This window comes from Hippoglossus hippoglossus, chromosome 16, assembly GCF_009819705.1.
Source record: "Hippoglossus hippoglossus isolate fHipHip1 chromosome 16, fHipHip1.pri, whole genome shotgun sequence".
NCBI classification, from domain to species: Eukaryota; Metazoa; Chordata; class Actinopteri; order Pleuronectiformes; family Pleuronectidae; genus Hippoglossus; species Hippoglossus hippoglossus.
This window is the reverse complement of record NC_047166.1, coordinates 20623200-20649126: the sequence shown is the minus strand read 5'-3', so window position 1 is coordinate 20649126 and position 25927 is coordinate 20623200. Positions and strand designations below refer to the sequence as shown.

Below are 25927 nucleotides of genomic sequence, written 5' to 3'. Positions count from 1 at the left end.
TTTCCTGCCTGGGTGTTTTTTCTACCAATTATACACTGCCTTCAAGATAAAGTCTGTCTTACCTCTAATACATGTCGCTCTGTTGTAGGGCTTCTTTGCATGATCTGGCATTTAAGGAGCATGTATGCTCTATCAAAGGCACACCTTTTATAATTAGGTGCATAATTTCTTAAAGAGAAACAGGAAGCTGTTTTTAGCAATGAGACTTGTTTCCTATAACAGCACTGCACACGACCTGTCCAGCACCAAACAGAAGACGGAGACACTGACGAGACCACAATTTGTTTGACATCAGTGGTGAAAGGTGCACTTTATTCTACTACATTGTAAAATGACTCCATACTCAAAACCTTGTTGTACATAAAATCAGAAGACCTGTTTATAATTAAACAGTTGTATGCAAAGGGAAAATAAAATATTATCTCGAACCCCTGCAAAAAAAGGTTAAAAATTAAAGATGACCCGTTCTTCACTGTTGCAATATAATTACTAATGTAGCTGCATGAAAGCAGCTTTTTAGAGTTTTGAAGCGTCAAGTTGGAGGTTGAGGTTTTGGTATTTTATTTAATTGTAAAACACTATTATATTCTATTATCCTTATTAAATCTTTTTTAAATCTTAATCTTAAAAAAAGAGGTGACTTCGGTGGCACAAAATTCACTGCTCACATCTTCTAGTTGCATAGAAATAAGTAGCTTAAATGGAAATCATCAATCAAAGCACAACAATGTCAGCCTGGCATCAGATACATGTGAATGTGTGGAACCTCTCCGTTCATTTTTTTCTTTCAGAGGGGGCGTTATCAACAGCAATGAAATGTGACGTATCACAGAGCAAAATAATAAATTAACACACTATAGTGTACAATGTTTTAGAGAAAATATACCGTCCACTCCGTTTAATGCTGTCTCGACAGCAGATTCAACAGACCTCTCTACATCAGCGGCAGCCATCTTCTTTTTTATTGTAAATGCTTCAGCATTTTGCAAGTGAGGCTTATAGAGAAACCAATCTAAAAGCTGATGGTGTCATTATCATCATCATAGCCTTTATATTGTGCAATAGACATTTACGTCATAGTGATAGGTAGTGGCAAAAAGACTTGTCTATTGACACTTTGGTGAATAAAACTGTGGCAGAGGTCTGATAGATCACACTGCTTCCCAAAGCAACAGCAACGTCAGACTTCAGAGAACTGTCTTATTGTTAACAGTCTAAATTTGCAGTACAGATGGAACTTAATTTTCATGTAATTGACGTTTGGCTCTTAAAATAAACTACATACATTTCATTCAGAGTTCTGTGCATGGTTTAGCTCAATAATATTCCCCTCGTTTCATATAGACACTTTAATCCCACACTAATGCTGCTGACTGCTTACTTCCATATGTAAATGTCACCTGCAATTGTGACATTTAGTTTCAATTTCTACATTACTGTTATGTAACATGCAGATCTGTACAACATGTAAGTGGTAGAGGCTGCAGCCGTCCTGGTTATTATCATATTCTCAGATGAAACACTTGCTGATATTTTTATTACAAATAGATGTTTTAGAGGACCACAGTTTATGTCTTTGTTCTCATGCTTACTAGATTTTTGTCGAGGCAGGAATGGGCAGTGTTGTTATCCATCCTGCTTTTAGGGACTTGAAGGTCCAGGCGTTCCAGGTATGCATGCAAATCCACTGAAGATCTTAGATACTCCTTGTTTAAAGCTTTCCCTGGAGCTTTGTGAACTGCACGGGTCTCGAAACTAAACCACAGAGGTCTTACAGATAACCACATGATTTAATGTTAATATTATCTCCTACTGATTTTATTATATTCAGCTCATTGCCCACTTGAACTCTAATTTCAGCCGTTAATCACAATTGCATTGCCATTGTAGGATGCCACAAACTTAACTGAAACATGTAATATTCATGCCTGTACAGAGAAGCAGTTAAGCACATATTTGCGCAAAGTAAAAGGTGAAATAGAATAAACCTGCAGACTCTACAGACTCTCTGTAGGTGAACATTATGCACATCTTCTGCACGGAGGTGGGAAAGCACGGGTGTGAATGTGTAGTGCGGGCCGGGGCCGGGGCCGGGATTGGTTAGGTCTTATCTTGATGGTATGGTTTGACAGGTACTGCATCACATTAAAGGCCTTACCAATCTTCCCTGTCACATTCCCCCACCACCACCACCACCACCACCACCACACCCTCTCCTCCTCTCCTCCACACCTTCAAGAATTTTCTCAAAGTTTCAAAGACACAATAAAGGCAAAGCAGTGCACGAGAAAGATTGTTTATATTATCTCAGAAGTCAAAGACATAGATCACGAAGCCTCCTACTTTGCCACACAAGACTTTTCTGTTGTTGACACAGTTTCCACTCGACTATCAGGCCTTGTAATTGCTCCGCCCTCCACTGTGTTCACATTAGGTTCGGGAAATAGTCTTAATTTTCATCATCTTATTGTCATTGTGTGAGTTTACTGATACGGAGTATGGCGCTATGAGGCCCTGGGTGGAGACTTACTATTATTTTTCTTTTGTTAAGTATTCTGTACTTACCTGCAGATACAACCTCAACAATATTATCTTTTAAACTTCCTTTGGAACAGTTGGAAAAACTGTGCTCAGATGTTTACGGTGGTTCAAAGGACACAATCCTTCCCTCTGCTGAAGGTCTTTTAATCTCAAACTCCTGCTGAAGTGTGATCTTTGCCTTGTTGTCTGTAGCTCCACTGCAACTGAATAAAAGCAAAACTTCTGGAACTAATTAGTGAATGAAATTAGTTCTGTGGGAAGGTATATTGTGCAAAATTTGCCATTTCAATTGTGAGCAGCCGATTTGATCGTCAAAAGAGTAATTCAAGATAATTACATTTCCCATGTTCTTGTGTCTTAATGGTTACTTATAATGAACATTGTGAATTTTCGTAAATTGTCAATTTAATCCTTTGAGACTTTCCACACTTTCCTTTCACTTGTGGACACATGTGCCTGTTTCTCTCCTGATCTGCAATGCAATTGGATAGGAAAGAGTTTGGTATCATCCTAACTCTGTGTTGTTGTCTGATGTTTAGGTGGAGTCCACCCAGAGTATGATCAGGATCCTGGGACTATCAGCCACCCTGCCCAACTACCTGGATGTGGCCTCATTCCTTCATGTCAACCCTTATATTGGCCTCTTCTTCTTCGACAGTCGCTTCAGACCTGTGCCCCTTGGACAGACCTTTGTAGGCATCAAAAGCACCAACAAGGTAAACAAACGATGATGCCGTCAGTGTAAACCTGTCGACCTCAGTAACTTTTACATACAACAGCTACAGCAGGTGATACATACAATACACAGTATATGCAACTCAGACAAATGGGGTGTTTGTCAAAGTGTGAGTGTTTTGTATAGGACTCCATTACAACACGAAATTTATAACAAGTTAACTACCATTCAGTGTCGGTGTTGAGATACTCATACTGTAGTGTAGGTTTAGTCAGGGAGCAGTAAATTTGTTTAAAGACAAACCTTGATTATGGAATATTTGTAAGCTTGATTAGTTGCATCAGATAGTTAATACTCATTTTGATTTTGTGTCCTGTTCAGATCCAGCAGCTTCATGACATGGAGGAGGTTTGTTACAACAAAGTTGTGGAGCAGGTTAAAGCCGGTCATCAGGTAAGAACTCTGCTGCATGTTTAAACTCTACCTAGCAGAGTTTGTGTGTATATGTAATAATAAAGAATGTAAACATGACATTTTTACAACAAATAATCCTCATTTCACAAGTCTCTGGTTTTTACTAAAACTGTGGCAAGGAAACGGCTCAAAGAGGCGCAGGCCGATGTGGTTCTAATACAAATCTTTCCCTTGAACATATTCCTCTTTTTCATGAAGAGAAAAACTCCTGCAATAACTACTTCTGTGAACTCTTTGGAATGAACACCTGCTATCTAAAGTCTCTGAAGGCCTTATCTCCCCCAGTGTTACCTTCCACTTCCTTACGCCGTCCACCCACCACCACCCTCCACTCACTCTGCTCCCACTCTGCAGCCACAGAACGGCCTTTTGGGAGCACGAGAGTTGTGAATGCAGACTTCATCATTTAGCTCCCATCTGCTACAGGGGTTGAACTCCCTATTGATCACGGTTGTTATCCTGTCTGCATCATTTTATTGCAAGTTTACACACACGGGAAAACACACACACACACACACACACACACACACACACTCACTTTCTCCTTTAGAGACTCACTTAATATGAGTCTTTCTCAGGCCCTTGAGAACTTGTAAACCGACTTGATTCTACTGCACCACTGACAACTTTTTTTTTTTTTTTAATTCTCCCCACAATGGTGCAGTCCGGGCTCCTCTCATAGGTTAAGACCGCTGAGGACACAGCTCAGCTGGGAATGCTTCTTCTTTGCTCAAAATATTAAATTGTCAAGAAGTGGCTGTGACATATATTAATTTCATCTGGGAGGATCTGATGGATGAAATTTCCTTTCCCACTGCCCTCTTGGCGGGAAGCATGCTGCCAGAAAGAAGTTTAATAAGCTGAGAAGCCGGCGGTTACTGCCAACAATGATTCCACACAGCTCAGTAGTGCTGATAAAACACCTTCAATAAATAACGTTTGCTGCAGTGGTCTCCTCGGACCCACTGTGTTTACAGCATACACACAGCTGCCTGCTGTATGTGTGTGCAGTCATGCAATATTGTTTGGTCTAATAATATATTTCAGTCCTAAAAGGTTACACAATTAAAAACAGTATTTAACAGTGTACACAGCGGGTTCATACTGTGTTGTTGTGGCAACCAGAGAATATATTTTCAATATCTGCATGCTCCTAAATATAGAATGAAAAGGCTCAGAATATGTAGAGTAGGTTCACTTGTCTTAATCTGACTGCTGAAAGCGCTTATCAGCTTATGGATTTATTTTTGCGCAGAACAAGGACTTCACATTTTATCATTACTTCCAATTGAAGAAATAGTGAGACGTCTTGGCCAGTTTGAACAGGAGGAATGATCATAGCAAGCAAAACAGTTTTCAAAGTTAATTTCGGCCCTTGACTGTTGTTTTCTTAAATGTTAAACTATTCTTAAAATCTCGCATTTCACTCAGGGATCGATAAAGATGTTGAGACATAAAAGGTCAAGTACAGTACGCAAAAGTTAAAGAAAGTTAAAACAAATTGGGAATCCACCATTTGTCCAGATCCGTGCCAAAACATAATGTTTTTTTCTTGGCCCATGTTCCATCTTTTAACCAAATTTGGACTGGGGTGAAAACATGACTTCCTTGACAAAGGAAGGGAATGATTGAAGAAAGATAATGAATGCAGATGATTCCATACAGGACATGAAGAGGTGTTTGGTGATTCTTATGCGTTGGCGTTCACAGTCACCAAAACTCAACCCAACTAAACTCTTCTGGAAGATTTTGGACCAACATGTTTGACAGCGCTCTACCACCATCATCAAAACAGCATATGAGGGACTATCTTTTGGAAGATTAGAGTTCCTCTTTGTCCATTGTCTGTCCATTCCACAAACCCAGAGAACATCTGACAAAAAGCAATTCTTCTGTTCTAAAGGCTTGGTGGAGAACCACACATTGCTTCAACACTTTCTGTCGCCGTTTACTTTAAATTAGTCAGCATCTATGTATATCTACATGGTTTCACCTGCAGAGGGTTTGGAGAGTCTACAACTGTCGAACGTTCTGTGCAGTAATTGTTGAACCAGTTGACTTTTAAGGGAAATTCTGTAGATGAGATGATTTGCATTACATAATGTTGAAGGTATGATCACTTTGTGTCTCTGTGTATCAGGTGATGGTGTTTGTCCACGCCCGTAATGCTACAGTGAGGACGGCCTTGGGAATGATCGAGATGGCAAAGAACGTCGGAGAGATCACCTTCTTTCAACCAAACCAGGGTGCAGACTATGGCCAGTGTGAGAAACAGGTAGAAAAACTGTCTTTAATCCTTTTCTAATGAAAGAAGTCATCAGTATTTTTGCCTTATTCTTAACATTGTCGAGCAGAAAATCAGATAGTGATAATGATAAATACCTTAATCTGTCAAGTATTATGAAAGATTGTCTTTATGTTATCCTCAAGCCGAAATCATATACAGTATGTATATGATTAAGACAATGTATTGAAGTGATGAGGTATTTTGGTTTCCCACGTAGTCATTTCAGTATTTTCCAAACTTAAAATTCCTAAAAACTCAGACGTTTTGGTGTTTGATGCTGATTTCCAAACTGATAAGAGAAGAGATGATGAGAAGAGGGTCTAGCTTGTGCCTCTGTTCCTGTCACTCAACAGATCCATAACTTCACTTAACTTTGACGCACCAATGTGTGTTGCTAAAGCAGCATACTGGCTTGACCATGCTAACCTGAAGCTATCATGGCTAATAAGCTATGTCCACTGTCCACTTTTATTGAACTGTTGTAAACGCATACACAAAAGGGAATGTTTTGTAGCCAGAGTAGACACTTAATCAAATATTTTAAGTAAGCTTCAACAAATTGTCTGGTTGGAGATCATAGACTGCAAATAAAGACGGACGTCCCCTAAAGTGAAGCCAGATCATCTAGATTGCCCCCCTGGTGGCTGGCTGTAGTATAGGTTATAAGCCCCCTCCTCCTCCATCTTGTTGTCTGTTATCTTAGGTAGTTCCTATCTGATGTATGTACAAGTGTTTATGTTACTGATAAGTTTGGTTTAAATGAGTTATTTGATGATATATAAATCATGTGAAATATCATGATTGACAGCTGAGACTTACTGTTGATTGGTTGAACCTTGATACCATGGCTGCACATTACAATCACTACTGTACAGCCTCTGGTTCCAAATGACATCATTAGTGCATGATGGAGGCACCTGTATGCAGGATATTTTGTGTCGTCCATCTGTAAATACAGTCTGGGATAGAGACAATTATGGCAAACTAACAAACCCCAGAAGTAGTCACTATGTCATCTAGCTTCCAGCCTCACCCATTATTGGGTTGTGTGGATGGATTTTGCTGTGCTACTTTCTATGTCATGTACAAAAATATACAAATCAGAACAATGGTGTCAGTTGAGGAAAAACATCAACGTTAATCTTAGAGCTACATTTTTAGATGTGAAATGCCTAAAATACGACGCAAATATTTATTGTTCTTTGTGGCAGTTATACATTTTGTTTGCTTGTGTTTTAAATAGAACCAAAATAGAAATAGAACAGATCGGACTATAGAAATCGCCGGATTTCCTGATTCACTGCTCATCATTACTGTAACTCTGTACAACACAGTGTTACTATACTGTATGTGTGTGCAGTGATGAAAGCAGGACGTGAGTGTGTGTGTAATTGATTGTCTCTGTGCTGTGAGAGTACACAGAGGGGGAGCTCTATTCTCCCCCAGAGGACAGTCAGTCAGACTCCGACTCCCATATTTGAATCTCCTGCAACAGAAGGCAGAGTGATAAATTTAGTAACCTTTTTCTTTGTTCCCTGGGGCCGAGCCAAGATTGATGCGCCTCTAATCTTCCCTCTATTTAAATGGGATATGTATACAAATCAGATCACTTTTCATGCTTTCTAAAAATGGAAATGGAGACAAGAGATTAAGTTCGAGGGAAAAAATTTGCATGTACAAACGAGTCCACATTCAAAAGAGTAACTTAAAAGCAATTGTGTAATTGGACCTATACAGTATGTCTACATTAATGAATCTGCTTGTGTGTGCACTAACAGTGCATTAATTCACTCCTGGATCTTCTGCCTGTGTCCCGACATAATGAGTATTATCCGCTCCATTAGTCCATCTTTGAGTGTTTCTCAGTGTGGCCTGCTCAGGCGAAGGAAGGGGCATCAGGTTGAATCCACTCTAAGCCCACACAGAGATAATGCACAGCTTATTTGCACTCTGGAAATTGCCCCCCACATTAATATTGATGGGTGTTTTTTTTAATCTCCAATATGCATATGCAGTTAAATAAGGCACCCCTAAGGTCAGTCCTGTAATTTTGCATTTATTTATCTAGCATTAAAAGTCAGAAGTGATTCCACTAAATGTAGTCCCTTCTAATGTTATTTAATTGGTTTTATCTCAGGGGTAAAGAGGCTGTCAATCAAGCTCAAAAATCGTAATGCACCCCCACTCAAATCAATTCTAGTTAAATACTGTTTTGGTGAAGTCAATGATTATGAATTGCTGTTGATAAAATACTGAAAGCATTCAGAAAACACCATTTAAAAAAAAAAAAAAAAAAAGAGCATTTACACAACAGTCCTGCTCTCCTGCCTTTTGATCATATAGGCTTTCACTTAGCATTCAAACAGCACGGTATTAAGCAGACATTGTGAACCTGTGGGAGGAGAACAGTTGAAACCCAGCAGGGGCCCTATTCTTGTTGAAAAACCTCTGTCATATACTATTAACATCTGAAAAAACAGGGAATATGGCAACTTAATGTTGGTGGTGAATGTGCGTAAGGTCTGCAAAGTTTTCTGGTCAGCACAAAACCATAGCCAGGCCCAGCTTATCGCTTTATTTAAACAGGAACTTTGCGATTTCCAACCAGCTTGTACAGTATGGATGTTATATGAAGATGAGCAATGTTTAATTTCCCACTGTGTTGCCTTGGAGATGGTAGAGCCATGAGTGCAACAATTTGCTCTTATTTCTCTTGGACATTGACTTTAGTGGCCACTGATCATCACTGTAGCCGAACAGGACACAGCAGTGACTTCTGTTGGGGGTTGCAGCATATTTGTGGCTCCTCATTAGGATCAAACCATTCAAATTGTAGTTTTTTTTAAACATTTACTAAAAGCTGGATTCAGCCCACTAAAGTTTTCCACAGGTAAAAAGGAAGACGAGCAGAACAGAGAAAAATCTCATCTTGGCGTCTGAGCAGAGAATCTCCTACTGCGTTGTTCAAACGTGAAAGACAAACTCCAGGGAATGTTCGGACCCAATTATGTGCACATTCTCTGCCATTCGTGTCTCAAAACCGCTCTTACTTTTCACCATTGCTTTCCTCGTTTGTAGTATTTTCTGTTACTAAGCAACTAACTGCAGAGCGTCAATCTGCTTCCTGTTTACACTGGCCCACTGTCTGTAACTGGTCACGTGATATAGGTTCAGGGGCACAGTCAATCTCAAGATTTTTGCACTATTTGCTACAGTGTCTGGGCTGGAATATCTACATTTATCTACACCTGACACCATAATTTACAGGCTAGTAATTTAAGTTAAAGCGGCCTGGTGGACGGCCTGGTGTGTAAGGTTTGACCATGTCCTGGATGTAGACTGGGCCTGATCCGTTTAAAGCACGGCACGCAAGTACTAGTGTTTTGAAACGGATGTGGGCAGCCACAGATAACCAGTGAAGGGAGCGGAGGAGCGAAGTACTGTGAGTGAACTCAGGTAGGTTGAAGACCAGTCGAGCTGCTGCATTCTGGATGAGCTGCAGAGGTCGGAGAGCACTAGCAGGTAGACCAGCCAGGAGGGAGTTACAATAGTCTAGGTGTGAGATGACCCGAGCCTGGACAAGAACCTGCGCCGCCTTCTGAGTGAGAAGGGGACGTATTCTCCTGATGTGTGTTGTGCAGCATGTATCTACACGAGTGGGTTGTTGCAGTAAGGGAGAGTTGACTGTCAGGTGTCACACCCAGGTTCCTAGCAGTCTGGGTAATAGTCAAAGGTAATAGTCAGGTCGTGGGTGGGAGAGCCTTTCCCTGGAAGGCAAAGTAGTTTGGCTTGTCAAGGTTGATTTTCAGGTGGTGTGCAGACATCCACTGAGAGATGTCAGTTTCTACCTGTGTTTCAGATTGTGGAAAAGAGAGGATTAGTTGGGTGTCATCTGCGTAGCTATGGTAGGAAAAGCCATGTGAGTGACTGTCGGAGCCGAGAGAGTTGGTGTACAGAGAGAAGAGGAGATAAACCAGGACAGAACCTTGAAGGACCCCAGTAGTGAGAGGACAAGGTTCTGACAGATCCTCTCCAAGTTACCCGGTAAGTGTGGTCTTTGAGGTAGGATGAGAGCAGGGAGAGAGCAGAGCCTTAGACACCCAGATCCTGAAGAGAGGAAATAAGGATCTGGTGGTTCACTGTGTCAAATGCAGCAGAGAGGTCTAGAAGGATGAGGACAGAGGAGAGAGAGGCTGCTCAAGCAGTGTGAAGTTGCTCAGAGACAGCAAGGAGGGCAGTCTCAAACATAGATCTTGTGGTTGACTCAAGCAGGAGCAATGCAAATGAACAGGGCATCTGATACATTCAGTGGAGAACAACAGCGCAGAAAATAAAGACTGACTTTTATGGTGTGATCAATCAGAAAAAAGGAAAACCTTGTTATGAGCAGAAGTCTTGGAGAAGGGAGAAGAAAGATGAGTGAAATAAAATCAGATTCCTCCTCCCAGCCACGAGATTGTAAATGTCTTTGCCACAAGATTGTAGATGTAACCTTGTCATAGGATCCCACTCTCATAGCAAGAGCAGAAGAGTTTAGAGCTTTCCTTCTCCGCACATATTTATACACAGGGTCCTCATCAGCTTCAGTTTGGAGAATGATCCCCCACTTGATGTAGTTGAGACAATAAAACAAACCTAAGTGGTTGTGGCTAAGCAAACAAGTGATTACTACTGTACTAAAGGTTTTTTTATTGTCGATCATTGCATTATTATATGACATTATGTTTTTTTTTCTGTTTATATTTACAATAAGGGCTCCCTGCTGATTTAAAGATCATGTTCACAGGCAGTGCATGTAACTAATTATCATTAGCAAATTTGTTTTGAAACACAATGCCCCCCGGACTGTTTTATAGACGCACTGTGAAAATGAGGTGCAAATTTTAATGTAATGAACATAAAAAGACATTTACAGTAATTGTAGTGTGATTACTGAAAGTTAACTATTAGCACAATACAGCTTCGCTGCTATGAGCCAGTAGTGTGTGTGGTGCATTTTGAACTGCACATTTAAATGTTAATTGTTTAAATCACCAAAAATTCACTATCATTCTCATTTACCAAATGTTCTCTTGATTTATTATTTGTTCAATTATATGTTAGAGAATGGGGGGAAAAAAACTATTCATTTCCTAAATCTGAAGATGAGGTTTTCCGTTTTGTGTGGAACCAAAACCAGTGGATGTTGGGTAATTTTTGCTTTATAAAATGAAAAACAGTATAGTAATAAAAATAGAGGTTTTTATCAGTAGTAAAATGTAGACTTCTTAGGGTTATATCCTGATGTATGAAATAAACCGCATAACTTTGATATTACCTTGTTTTTTTGCCCTTTGCCCTTTGCCCTTTTGCCCATGACATGATTCCAGGAGACTTGGCAAAATGATAAAGCTGAAATTATTCTATAAATTCATTATTGTCAATAAATCCCAAACCTGTTAGTCTGTCACTGAATTATTTCTAAGTGACTGACACCCTGTCTGTGGTTCATACTAAAGATTCAGCATTAAATAACTCAATACATGATTTAATTTATTAGAAGGCTCAGAAATGTCTTAATACAGCCGGTCATTGTAGTTTCCAGGAAAGCCTATTCAAACAGGACATAGTGATGCAGTTGTTGGGGACTATTTTGTAAAGTGGGATAATACGCAGTTGAAGCTCAGTTGAGTATTTGGGACAGCAGGACAATATACGTGGGATTGAGTCCAATTAAACCTCAATCAATGAGAATCTGTATATTAATCAATTGGAATTAGATTTATTGTCACTTCCATAATATGCATGTAAAAATGAGTCAATCAGAAACACTGATCGGGAGAAGCTGCTGCAACCGAGTGCACCATTTCCATCTCATAGATTTCTTTCTCGTCTTGTCTACGTTTGAATGTGAACGATGGAACAGTTTAGTTGACCGGTTAGTTTAGAAATTCAGCTCTTGTAAGCAATAAAAAGATACTGAAACAGTCGTAGCTGAAGATAAGAATCACAATAAATGTGGATTTGAGGCTACAAATGTTCACAATCTCTTTGTACATATAAGAAAGTAGTGAAATAAGTCAGGATAAAAAGCAAACTGTATATTGCTTTGACCTGTGCGCAGAAAGCCTCTGCCCAAAGCTCTCCCCAGGGTATTGCATTCAAAAGCCCATTTGACTTTAATTTGCTCCAGCTCTGAACCATCCAGCCTGCACCTTCCTCCTCCTCCTTCCTTCTCTTCACCTCTGCTCCTCTCCACACCCCCAGCCCCCTGTCTCCAGTATTTTTTAATATCCACCTCTCAAATGATGAAACCGTGTCGCTGGTAGCGGAGCACACGCAGCTTTTCTGTGGAGGTTAAGAGACACCTTGTGGTCCCATGAGTTCATTACACAGATTGTATTATAGATCCATCATGGATTATTAAGGCCTGGAAAGAAACAATTTACGCTAACGTAGAATTTCAGTGGTGGTTATACATTATATATTTGTCTGTGAATACATGGAGGCATATTTCTGAAGAAGAGTGTTTCTACACCTTCACTTTGCTTGTGAGGACATATTTTCCCTACAACTCCCTTTTTCTCCTTTGATGTGCAGCTTTCATGTCACGTTGTTTGACAAGAAACACCGATTCAGACAAACTGATGCCTGTGAGCGTGAAACCTCCGGGGACTCTACAGCAGCACTAGCGTAGGCTCATTAATGTCACTTTGCTTTTATTTGCTGCTATTTTTTATGAGTCTTGTCCACTGCCAGTCCTTTCATTGTGGCAGATCTTTGACAACATGTCAGCACGCCATACCGGCTTCCCAGAGCACTGATCAACAACAGTGAGTCGTAGCTCAAAGGCTGGTGGAGACTGGAGTGACACAGTGGAGTGACAGACTCTCACATCACAAGAATCGGTGGCTGTAAATAGAAACGCAGCTTTGTGTAATAGTGACAGTAGACAGTGAGTAGAAAACGGAGAGCTTCTCCACCCACCCCGACTATTCTAGGATTACGGCTCATCTGCAGTGTCATAGCCTCGGGGAGGGGCCTCGCATCTTATCATGGTAGCACGTAGCAAGTCCATTTTCCTCTTTAATCGCTGCTTCATCAGCATTAAAACAGACACATTCTTCTCTGCCACCCACTAAGCTCAAGGACTAAGGCCTGGTGCCATATACTTGCTTTCTATTGTCTCTGCTAACACACAAACAACATATCAACAAATACACACAAAAAATGACTTCCATTGCTACTTCTTATATTACAGCTCGAACTTTCAATGAACCAGAGTATTTCGATTTTCACCGGATGTGGCTTTATTGTGCTCTGTTTTTTTCGCGGCTACTTCACATCTCTCTGTGTCTCAATTCATTGGCCTCATCTTTCTGAGGACCCGGTCTACGGAGCCGACGTCGGCTGAATCCTTCATCGGCCGCGTAGACCACGTCGGCCGAAACAAAATAAGATGGTCTGGCCTCATTGCATCACCAGCTTGTCCCGTCCTTATACAGCCGTCGCCTATCAACACATCTTCGGACAAAAAAGTTCTTTGGTTGATTCAAAACGCTGAAAAGCAGACGGAAGAGCTATAAGTGGAGGATTCGCCCTCATTTCTCTTGGACACCAACTTCGACGGCAACTGATGAACACTGTAACCGAACACGACACACAACACAGTGTCTTTTGGACATTGTGGGTTTGTTCCTCATTAGGAACTAACCATTCAAATTATATTTGTTTACATTTACCAAAAGCTGCATTCTGCCAACTAAGGTTTTCGTAGTTAACGGAAAAACCAGCAGAACGGAGAAGAAGCATGTGTGGACTTATTTAATGCGTATCTCAAGGCGTTTCTGTTTAGATGCAGCAGAATGGACATTCACAGAAATAACGACTGAACCTCATTTATTATTATTATCTGAGCCAACTGACCATTTCAGCAGAGGAAACCGACAGCCGTAAAGAATAATACAGCAAATTAACATGAGTTAGTTGTAGCGTCCCGCGACCAATCTCTATTTTCCTCTGTGGACTTGTATCTTTGTAGACTTTTTATGGCTCACAGCAGGTCCAGTCTACTGCAGAATGATTGAAGCAGCCAATTCAATACTAATTTAGTGGGTCTGTTATATTTTTATCTGTTTACAGCAATGGTGTCGTCAAAGAAGTTTAAAAGAGCTACTAAAAAATTGCCCGCATTTAATTCTCAGGAGAACAGGAGACAGTTTGATCAGGAGAGCGGCGAATTTAGTAAATGTCCTGCTTTAGATGGATCTACAACAGAATGGGATATGAAGGGAAAGAGGCAGATTGGGATAGAAAAGAGGAGTAGAGTGGGTGTGAGTGGAAACTCGTCCTCCCACTCCCTCCTGCCTATCTGCCATTAAAAGCCAGCCTCTTTGAACAATATGACTATCAAGGGCCACTAAATGAACAACAATTAGCCACCGTGTCTCCGTGATGTCAAAGTAAATGAGGAGTTTTGTTGCTCATGAGTGTCAGTGTTGATGGTGATAATGTGAGACAGGGGCCATCTATCCACCACTCTCCACTACAGAGACACAGGCTCTCATTCGCCACATTTTCGGTGTGATTTTACACTTTGAAGTCTCGGCTTTGAAAGTGGTGGGATGTATAAAAATACTGATGCTTCCATATTTCTAAAAATGCTTTTGCTTCGCTCCTGTATATTGTTTCTCAAAGCATCAGGGATATATGAGGCCTCTCTTTAAATTGTCTAAAATGTAAAACCAGTCACATACACCTAGTTGTATTTAGGTCTCCTTACAGGCTTCTGAATAGTTTATTACAGTTCTGGTGTTGGCTGGTGTCCTCTCTGTAGTCACAGCCTTGATAGACAGTAAGTGGAGCTGGCAGGTGGCTGTCTGTGGACAGGGGGAGCTCTGAAGCAGCAGCAGCGAGCGGCAGGGCCTAATGGGACCTGATCAGGAGCTTAGGTCACTGCCATCTCAGATACAGCCATGGCACAGCAGACATCAGCGCAAACTCACCTTAGATTAGAGGCTGGAAGCATGGCTGTAACACACTCTGACATCTCAAAGCAAAGCCTCAGCCATAGCATTTCAATTACCCACCTTTCCCTGCTCACATGGATCTCAACAGCACAGGGCACAGCGGCCCCTAGGACTCGCACCAGGCCACAGCGTGCACTGATTTTCAAACATATATGGCTTTAGACAGCAGAGCAGGATTGCTTTCTGTTCTCTTGCATCATCCGTATGGGACTGGCATCTGAATAAATCCCTGCTTCAAGTGCAGGGAGTGGAAGAGTAACAGGACAACACTCTTCCAAATCACCTGTTAAATCGAGATTATACTAGATCTGTGTTGACGATGTCCAAAAATCATTGTGAGTGAAATCTTCAAGACTTCAATGACAAATCAGGTCCCACATTGCGTCTTCTGACCAAATCTACAAACTAAAGAGTTAATATGTACCTACGGTCATATTTCCCCAAATATAGAAAATGTCAGCTCTCACTGCTGGGAAACAAACGAGGATCAATTGAAGGCAAAGCTCCAGATTTACCATTCAACTTAGTTCCAACCTTCACCTGCGCTCCGAACTCTTTGGGTAGTGACTGAAAGAACCAGAGTGCGTCTACGAGCGTCTGAAATTAATTCTCTGCCCTTGGTGGCTGAGCTCAGCTTTTAGTAGACCTCATTGCTGCTTTGAGTCAGTTGGGGTGTTAGGGAATCTGATTAGGATGCCTCCTGGGTGCCTTTCATTGGAAGTAGGAGTTATACAGGTGCACACGGAACGCATGCAGAGATCTTACATCTCATCTGGTCTGCGAACGCCCTGAGATCTCCCAGGAGGAAAATGTTGCTCGACGAGAGGGACGTCTACTTTGCTTGACCTGCTGCCACCACCACCCGACCCTGGATAAATGGCAGAGAATTAAATTTAGCCAACATTATCTGACACTGAAATAACAATATCAACTTGTTCAATATAAATTATCTGTGAAAGAGACTAATACTTATCTGGATTTTTTTCTGGACATTTATTGTTTTCACATCATGGAGAACCCCCCCCTTTTAGCAATTAGCAATGTGACATTTTATCAGATTTTCAGTCAGACAGCAATAGACCTGCTGCACAGTTGGGTTCTTAAGGTCTCAGTCCTTCTCCTCCTTCCACAAGGTTAGCATCCAAATCCAGACTGTGTGTGTGTGTGTGTGTGTGTGTCAGTGTGTGTGTGTGTGTCAGCTGCTGGCCGTAATGAGCTTTCTGTTTTTGCGGTGCAGAGGCCTGCTGGGTACTGACCTCCATTTAGATGCCCAGAGAGACAGATAAACCCTGTGATGATGACTTCCCTGAAGCCCGGCCAGGTCACAGCCCTGCTGTCAGTCACCAGCACACATCTCAATCTCACTGACTGTGTGTGGTCTCCAGGCTGCGGATGTTGTTTAGTTCTGCAGCGTGCAGTGCATTACAATCCACCAAATAGCCTGGTCATACCTTTTGAGGACTTCATTATGATTTGAGTTAGGATCGTGTGTAAGGTCTGATGTGACTATTCTCACACATCGTCATGTTCTTGTTCTAGACAGCTTCTAGAAAGGTTGTTATTTTCATTGATGATATTATTCTGGAAAAATATAACAGGAATTATGGCTAAGCTCCTCAGGTGTCTCGTCTCTCTGCAGTTCAAAAAAATATCTTTCAACCTTTGACAACCGAAAAACCCAGAGCTGCTTTTTTACCCTTATTCCCTTAAACAGTTTTCTCTTTTTTTCCCCAAAACTAACCTCTCTATCCATTTCTTTCAGATCCAGCGCTCCAGAAACAAGCAGATGAAGGAGATGTTCCCAGAAGGCTTTGGGATCCACCATGCTGGCATGCTGCGTTCTGACCGCAGTATGATGGAGAGCATGTTCTCCAAAGGCTACCTCAAGGTGCTGGTCAGCACTGCCACACTGGCCTGGGGAGTGAACCTGCCGGCCCATGCAGTCATCATCAAGGTCCTGGCGATTAGTTTTTACTTGTTTGGCTTCTCTTCTTGCATTTTTTTACTTGCCCATACATTCTTTAAGCAACTGCCCCAGAATCTCAATCTCACACCTTCAGGGATCTTAAATGTGTCAATGACACACAACTGTGACATCAGTTGTGAGTTTCTTTAATAATACAGACACACAAGCACACACGCACACACTGGAGCAAAGGTAGTTTTTGGAGGCAAGAGCCATAAAGTGGATGGAGCTAAATCTGAGAAATATATAGGAGTTTCATTGTTGAAAAGAGGCTTTTCTATTTTTTTCTAGTTTAATGAGGCTTTTCATTTCCAAGCCGATCACTGTCATATTTTTTTAAAAAGCATTTCTCAAAAAGGAAAAAAAATCTTCTCAGGTGGCAGGACAGTGTCTGTGGGATTAAGTGAAAATAAATTACTGTGTGTGTGAGTCCTTGGTGCAACAGACTTGGGTCACTGATGTTAATACACAAATAATAAATATACCAAAGAGTATGAATAAATAAATATACCAAAGAGTTTAGTCCGCACTAAAAAAAATTGTGGGAAAGTGTTGATTGAAACTGAATAAACTTGGTTACCATGAAATCTGATCAAACCCAGAGAAGAAACAATATGTTAACTAATTAACATTAAATGCACCATCTCATCCATTACATTTAGCATGCTGTTTTAAGGCCAGTGCACAGAATGTACAAATTGAACAACAAACAATCATTTTTATTTGTTTAGATTACATCTTTGAAAATATCATAATTGATTTTTTTTATTTGTCTATAAAAAAATAATAACAATAATTTACAATATCGAATATTGGGCTCTTGCTGTTGCACTGCATTAATCTTCGTGTGTTTCAAGTCGTCTGAATCGGCCTTTGTCTCTGGTTTCTCTAACAGGGCACTCAGATCTACGACGCCAAGCGCGGTGCCCTAGTGGATCTGGGTATCCTGGATGTCATGCAGATTTTCGGCCGTGCCGGTCGTCCTCAGTTTGACAAGTACGGCGAGGGCACTATCATCACTTCCCATGATAAGCTGAGTCATTACCTGACCCTGCTGACTCAGCAGAACCCCATCGAGAGTCAGTTTCTGGACAATCTGGCTGACAACCTCAACGCTGAGGTCAGTCTCTACACAACCTGCTTTGACAGGACAAGGATAAATTTTTCTCTATGCTTTCAAGTCTAAAATGTAAAGTTTTTCTTCGTTCTCTTCTGAAAAATGAAGGCACTAGCGAAGGGGAAGGTTATATATGTATTTTTTGTGGAAGCTTTTCTTGCTGCTACAAAGATTCAGTCAAATCTTTACTGATTTAACTAGAGCAACTTTGAGCAGTTTCATCATTCTGTATATTGTGAGAAGAAACGTTATTCATTACATGAGGTCTCTGTGTAACATTACACCTGTGTGGGTAACAACAAGATTACATTACCTGTTATAGATACATTATTGTGTTATTATTTTGGTATATTTTTGAGTGAGAAATCTTCTTTGAAATCTTCAACACGTGTATTTAACATCTCATTTCTTCTGTGTTTCAATTCCTCATCACGTTATGCAGTGATTTGTTTTAACTGTTAAATTTATAAGAATGTTTTGTATCTTTCCAATAAGGTGAAAAAAAAAGTGGTCCTCTTTAAAGGTTCATTGTGTAGAATTTAGTGACATCTAGTGGTGAAGTTACATGTTGCAGCTGAATACATCTCATCTCACCCTCCCATTCCAAACATAAAAGAGAACCTGAGGTAGCCTTCAGTTGTCATAAAAACTTTAGTTTAACTGTAAAAAGCATGGCAGCTCCATAGAGAGGACCCACTCTGATGTTCATATAAAGTATTTAAATATAAAGGGCCAATTCTAGGGTAAAGAAAACAACAATTGGTACAATTTAGATGAAACACACTAGTGAAAATATTACTAGGATTGTTTTATATTCCGTTTCTGCCAATAGATCATTTTCAACTAAATCTTACACACTGGACCTCTAAAGAAAAATAAAATAGGAATCATGTCACCTCATGATCATTTATTATGGATTCATTCAGTACTTATGGACCAAAATCTTTTAAAGAGCACAATATCCAAATCAACAAATTGCAGAAACATTAAAGCAATTAAGACATTACTGTGCTCATGTCACCCAGAAAATAAGAAGAATTAGACAAGAAATTTAAATGAATAAAACATATATTAGCACGAAAGGGAGGAAAAAGATAGAAGAAAAGCGCTATAGTCTTTCTCCTATTTTAAATGATGGTCTGTATTTATATGATCCTTTATATAATTTTATAGATAAACAGTACATATGTACATTTAATTCCTGTATCTATCCTGTTAACTACACGTTGCTTCTATTCATTTTGTTTTATCTATAACAATATTATACTCTTGATATATGTGCTATCATGTTCCAAAATCTATCCTACTGGGCGGGGGGGGGGGGAGTTCGCTTTCAGATACCAATTTCTACTCTTTTCTTTTCACTTCAAAGCAATTGAGTGTGGCCAATAATTTATAATAATTTGGCAAATAAAGTTTTATATGAATGAAATATTATTATTATTACATTTTAATTGTCTATTACATGATGTGTTCTTTAAAAATATTATAAGGATGTCATATGAACTTTAGTGGAGGCTTCATAATGATCAGCAGATTTGTCAGGCTGCCACTGCAACTCCCCCAAAAATCCTCTTAACTCTGTTTTAAAGAAAACAAACATGTTAATGTAGTTTGTAAGTTAAGACATTAACCTCACAATTATGAATGTGACTCAACCCAACCCTCACACATATACTGTTTCTTTCTTGTGTTTTTATTTTTGTTTCTCAGTTGAGAAGTGGTTAATCTGCATTGTGATCCAAACTGTGCTGCTAAGAAATCTGGTGTTGTTGTTGGAAAGAGGACACAGTAATAAGAGCGGGCTGTGTCCATACTGCAGTTTCCTCAAATGTCCGTTAGATGGCAGCAGAGACCAGTTGCATGCCTTACAAGCGTTTCTATTTCTTTTCTCTTCTGCTTTAGATTGTGTTGGGGACAGTCACCAACGTGGAGGAGGCAGTGAAGTGGCTGAGTTATACGTACTTCTATGTTCGCATGAGGGCCAACCCACTGGCATACGGCATCAACCACAAGGCTTATCAGGTTGGTGCTTCAAAGTGACACTTCTATTATTCTGCTGTTTATCAGTGAGACAACAAGGTTCTCTTCAGGACTATTATGATGAAAGAACATGAATAAAAGAACAAGTTTTCTCTATAATTTTTAAAGTCTCTGACATACTTTGTTAAGTGCCTTGAGATAATGTATGTTGTGATTTGGTGCTATTATTTCTTCCAAAGAAGCAAATATTAGGAGTTATTGAGAGGACAACAATCAGATATACTAACTCTCAAGAAATGTATGGAAGATCTTTATATGTGTTGTCTGATTGAAATCAAACACTGATATTGTTTCAGATGGATCCGTCCTTGGAGCTGTACAGGAAGGAGCTGGTGGTGGAGTCTGGCAGGAAGCTGGACAAGGCGAGGATGATCCGCTTTGAGGAGCGAACCGGCTACTTCGGATCCACTGACCTAGGAAGGACCGCGAGTCACTTCTACATCAGATACAACACCATAGAGGTAGAGTCACTTCTACATCAGATACAACACCATAGAGGTAGAGTCACTTCTACATCACATACACCATAGAGGTAGAGTCACTTCTACATCAGATACACCATAGAGGTAGAGTCACTTCTACATCACATACACCATAGAGGTAGAGTCACTTCTACATCACATACACCATAGAGGTAGAGTCACTTCTACATCACATACACCATAGTAGTAAACTCTAAACACATAACCCCTTAAAAGTCTAAACAAGCTACATAGTTAATTAGAGATACACGTGAGTTGTTCAGCATTAAACATACACCTCAAGCTGTAATTGTAAAAAAGGTAAAGGTAAGAAATTAAATGTGTAATTAAAAAAAAATGTACAGAGTGAAAGTTTACATTTTATCACCTGAGTAGTTGCCATTTTTTGAGTTCCCTGTACCTTTCCTGTACCTGTACCCCAGTATTTGCCCAGTGTGTTAGCAAGCGGGTATTTTGTTTCCTGTACAAGTGTAACCTTGTAGATGAAAGGAACCTTGTTTAGTTCAACACAATAATGTTGTTTAATTCTATATATCTCCTTCTTATGTATATCTTGTAAATTCTATTTATCTTCCTCGTTTTGTTTTCTCTCCATCCCTGAAGACGTTCAACGAGCTTTTCAACTCTCAGCGAACAGAAGCTGATGTCTTCAGTATCGTGTCCAAGGCCGAGGAGTTTGAACAGCTAAAGGTGAGGGGTCATCACAGGTACAACTATGACAGTCAGAGCTTCAGTCAAATGTTTCTAAATGAAGTAGTAATAATTATTAACCTGTAGTCACCCAGTAAACAGCTGATGACAACTCTATGACAATTTAAAAACATAAATGTATTGTATTGGTAGGTTCGTGATGATGAGACGGAGGAGCTGGAGCAGTTGCTGTATAACAACTGTGAGCTGCAGGCTGCAGGCGGCGTGGAGAACGGCTACGGCAAGGTCAACATTCTGCTGCAGACGTACATCGGCCGTGGGGAGGTGGACAGCTTCTCGCTCATCTCAGACCTGTCGTATGTGGCACAGGTGAGCAAGAAGGAACAACACACACACACTACATCAATATATCAGTCAGTTAAACCACCAAATTACAATGAGCGCTACTATATCAATTGTAAATTAAGTTTTAAAGTTACCAGCAGCTGTTGTCTACTCTTGTTGACAAGCTCTCTGTTGTAAATCCAGGTGACAGGTTGTAGGACAAAAAGATTGATGAACTTAATCATTTTTTTGAGTTTGAACTGAGATACATAAAGATACTCTGGGATATGGTTGTTAAATACAGTTTCCATTGTTGTTCAAAATTATTTGAATCGTTCTAAACAGAAAATGCTTTCTCACTTTTGATAATTGATTAAATTAATATGTATTTGATATGTATTTACAAATTAAGTCAATACATAAATCCATGTATAGGACTTTCTTAATCTTTATTTATGCCCAAGTGTGTTTTTTTTTTAACAACACTACAACACAATTGATGATTTGGAACCTGAATGTCACTGATTCTGACCGAACTAACTCAAATATAAAATCACAAATATAACTAAAGGAAGAAAATAAAATGAATTCATGTAAGTTTTAAGTCTTACGAGTTAAAAGGTTGATGACTATCAGCGTCCAACACATTTTGAATCCATTCACAGACTTATCCTAAATAATATGCACACAAGGTTTGGTGAAAATCCATCCTTTTGTTGTTGAGTTATTTTATACACAGACACAAACACACACACAAGGGCAAAACATTACCCTGCTTTCAGCTATGCCTTTGTGTTGGTTAATGAAGAGCGTGAAGTAAAGTTACTGTTAACACACAGATAGCAGGTGAACAGTTTTGCTGCTGAAATCAGAGAAGATAGTGGTAGTGATGCTGAAGCAGCTGGAACTTAGTTAAAGTGTTTGACATGCATGTTAGTTTACTACACTGTCCCCTCATGAAACCTCATTTAAATTCACTATATCCAGATAAATATTTGGATCTGCAGCAAATCACACAAACTCGTAAATATCAATCCCCCAAACGTCTGATCTTTTTCATCCAAATCCATGAAATATTCTATGAGAAATCAACAAAAATCATTAAAATAACGACCTATTACGCAGTGTTAAAGAAAGTGACATTTTTATTTATCTGATCTGGTTCAGCACCAAAATTGAATGGGTTCTTCTCTGACACACCACATCCTTCCACCAGGTTCTGTGCTAATGGATTTTGCGTAGTCCCACTAACAGACAGACAAACTGAGACAAATGCATAACCTCGTCGGAGGAGGTGGTAAGGAAGAGTAGAGTGTGACCAATAATTCAGAGTAACCCTCCTGGGCCCAGCCACATCTCTGTCTCAGCCAGCTTTCATCACAGCCAGATTTGAATAATCTCCGATAAGAATGCATTCAGCCCTCAGATGATCAGATCACATTAACACCTGACCACATTCATCACTGCCCGGCCACATTTGAGCAGTCTATCAGTGAGCACCACCACTGCCACCTGACCTCTCCTTCAGAGCTGACATGAGCAATCCATCAGTGGACAGCTGTGGCCAACCTGGACGTCTGCTCTGAGCCCAGCCAGAGCTTCTCATGATCACATGTGATCAATCTGCACTGTGGAGCATGTTGTACCATTCAGCTGCTGCAAGTGACCTTGCTTCAAGTTTTCACTTGTTTCATTCCATCTTTTTTCCACAGGTTAAGTTAAAACTACTAATGTCTTGGGAAAGCAGAGATAACATGTCTATAAATCAATTTATAATTTGTGTAGTTCTGACATAGATTCTGATGCAGCTTTTCCCCCCCCTCCTCCTGCTTCTCTCCAGAATGCTGCTCGAATCGTCAGGGCGTTGTTTGAGATTGCTCTGAGGAAGCGGTGGCCGGCCATGACCTACCGACTTCTCACCCTGTGTAAAGTGATCGACAAGCGGCTGTGGAGCTTCGCCCACCCTCTTCGCCAGTTCCCCAACCTGAGTCACATTGTGCTGAACCGCTTGGAGGAGAAGAAGCTCACTGTGGACAAACTGAAGGAGATGAGAAAGGATGAGATTGGTAAACACATACGTCGCATTTCCACTTCCTCCCACTGCACAAAAGTGAAGCTACAGGCGCTGACCGTTTAGAACGGTTGGGTCTGGTGAAGTCTTTTGGAGCCTGCACAGTAGTGATTGTTGTGTGGAAGCCACGCTAGCGAGGTCTCTCGATACATACACTTAACAAATCACAAAAAAAAAAAATCTTTGGTTCATGTCCCATCTGCTAACGTGGAGGGGTTCATGACCTATATTGTAGAAGTTTTGGCTTCACTTTTAAGAATTGTTGTGTCATCCATCTCTGTGTACAGTCGATGGTCTCACCATGCTGAAGGTCTGAGGTTCTCTCTTACAGACTCACTGCATTTGGTTCTACTTAGAAAATGTTTTTTTTCATTCTGTGCTAAGCTATTGTCAATTAACCCAACACTTCTCCAGCAGATGTTTCACATTAAAAGCCTTCCAGTGGCTCAGGTTTGATTATCCCTCTCTGTTCTGGGAGGCTTTTAATGTGAAACAGCTGCAGAGAGGCTTGATCTTCATTTTCAGTAGCTTAACAGTAATTGAAAGAATAGAAATTTTGAAGCGATTGGAAAATATTACTGCATGAAAGCAGTTTTTTAAATTCTAAATCGAAACTTCATCACAGCATAGTGGTGACGCTTTTGTTTTACTGATGGAATTAGTGCTTTGAAAATCTACATTATGTATTTAGCCGACGTAGTTAGAATATGAGCTGCTAATAGCGAATTGTAATTGTACAGGTATGCACTTCAGCAGGTTAACTCATATTTATGACACAGAGCACATGTTAATGCCAGGTGTGTCTTTTGCAGGTCACATGCTGCACCACGTCAACATCGGCTTATCGGTCAAACAGTGCGTCCATCAGATCCCCTCGATCACCATGGAGGCCAATATCCAGCCAATCACGCGCACCGTCCTGCGTATCCGTCTCCTCGTCACACCGGACTTCCACTGGAATGATCAGGTATATGATGTGTACAGTCTCACACAAGCATACTGCTCCTGTGTGTTCCACTTACTATTTAAAAATAGCTTGAAACAGCAAATGTTAATTTACATTTCATTGTGTCCAAATTCTTGACTGCTCACAGTTAAGACAAAAAGTGCTTAAAGGTCCAGTGTGTAAGATTTAGGTGAAAGGGATCTATTGACAGATATTTAATATAAAATAATCCCAGTGATGTTTTCCACAAAACACTTCTGGAAGAATTTATTGCATCAGAATGTTTTTTAAATCACAGTGAACATGCAGATAGCAGTGGAGTTAGCAGTAAATCATCCTACATACACAACAAAAAGTTTTAAATATCACAACTACTGCTGCATTGGTTCTATTTTCACCTTAAAGGAAAGACGAGCTGCTCCTCCTACCTTGTTATTCTTATAGCCACAGAATCTCCATCTGTCCTTGAGAGCCAGAATGCCTCCAGACCTCACCAGCATGTTCCACCTCAGCGGGCAGGCCAGAGGGGATCATGGGAAGCTTAGTCCGGGGTTCCTACTGGAATCTGAGCGGAACAGGAAGCTCATTGTTACTGGCTGTTTATGAAGATGAATGTTTATGTCCAATTAGCGATGCATGCTTCAATCATGAGAGAGTGGTAACGGAACACTGGCTGGCTTAGCCGTGATCTGGCTGCAGAGCCAGGACACATGTACGGACACATGAGCCGCCTTCCTGATGGCACCCAGGAAACACGCGGCCCTCACTCACATGATTCATGTTACCACAGCCCTGACGGTATCAAACTTGCGGTGCTTATAGGCTGACATTTTGTATTATCATTGTATTATCGTTTGATTTTTTTTTTATGTCTCCGGGATGGGAATAAGTTGGAAGAGGCATGTAGAATGTTCTATGTAGAAGGGCCAAATGCATGCGCACACGCGCACACACACACACACACACACACACACACACACACACACACACACACACACACACACACACACACACACACACACACACACACACACACACACACACACACACACACAGAGAGAGAAAACACAGTGACACAGCATTTTTCTTTCTCAGTCCTTTTTCAGTCAGTTGTACTTAAATATTTTAAAATTAAATTTGATTGAACTCATTGAGCATCAAATATGAGCAAAAGACAATAAAGAAAAAAACATTAACAGTGATATACTGTGCACACACAATGAAAGTCTGAGACCATTTTCCCAGTCATGACTGGTCTCTCACATAACTTATACGTTTTAGGTCTTTTGTTTGTTTGTTGGTTTATTAACACCACTGTAATGTGAAGAATTGAGATGGATT

The 25927-nt window shown here is 40.4% G+C and overlaps 1 protein-coding gene across 3 annotated transcripts in view; it reads left to right on the top strand.

Annotated features, from left to right (window-relative positions):
* The window catches only part of ascc3 (activating signal cointegrator 1 complex subunit 3), a 129936-nt gene that overhangs the window by 71168 nt on the left and 32841 nt on the right, over positions 1–25927 (top strand). For all 3 annotated transcript variants that reach the window (XM_034611351.1, XM_034611354.1, XM_034611352.1), the window contains exons 12-22: positions 3081–3257; positions 3599–3670; positions 5832–5966; positions 16749–16940; positions 17848–18072; positions 19975–20094; positions 20409–20573; positions 21198–21284; positions 21438–21614; positions 23410–23635; positions 24453–24607. In XM_034611351.1, the coding sequence (XP_034467242.1) occupies positions 3081–3257; positions 3599–3670; positions 5832–5966; positions 16749–16940; positions 17848–18072; positions 19975–20094; positions 20409–20573; positions 21198–21284; positions 21438–21614; positions 23410–23635; positions 24453–24607 (1731 nt within the window). The remainder of the gene's footprint in view (positions 1–3080; positions 3258–3598; positions 3671–5831; positions 5967–16748; positions 16941–17847; positions 18073–19974; positions 20095–20408; positions 20574–21197; positions 21285–21437; positions 21615–23409; positions 23636–24452; positions 24608–25927) is intronic.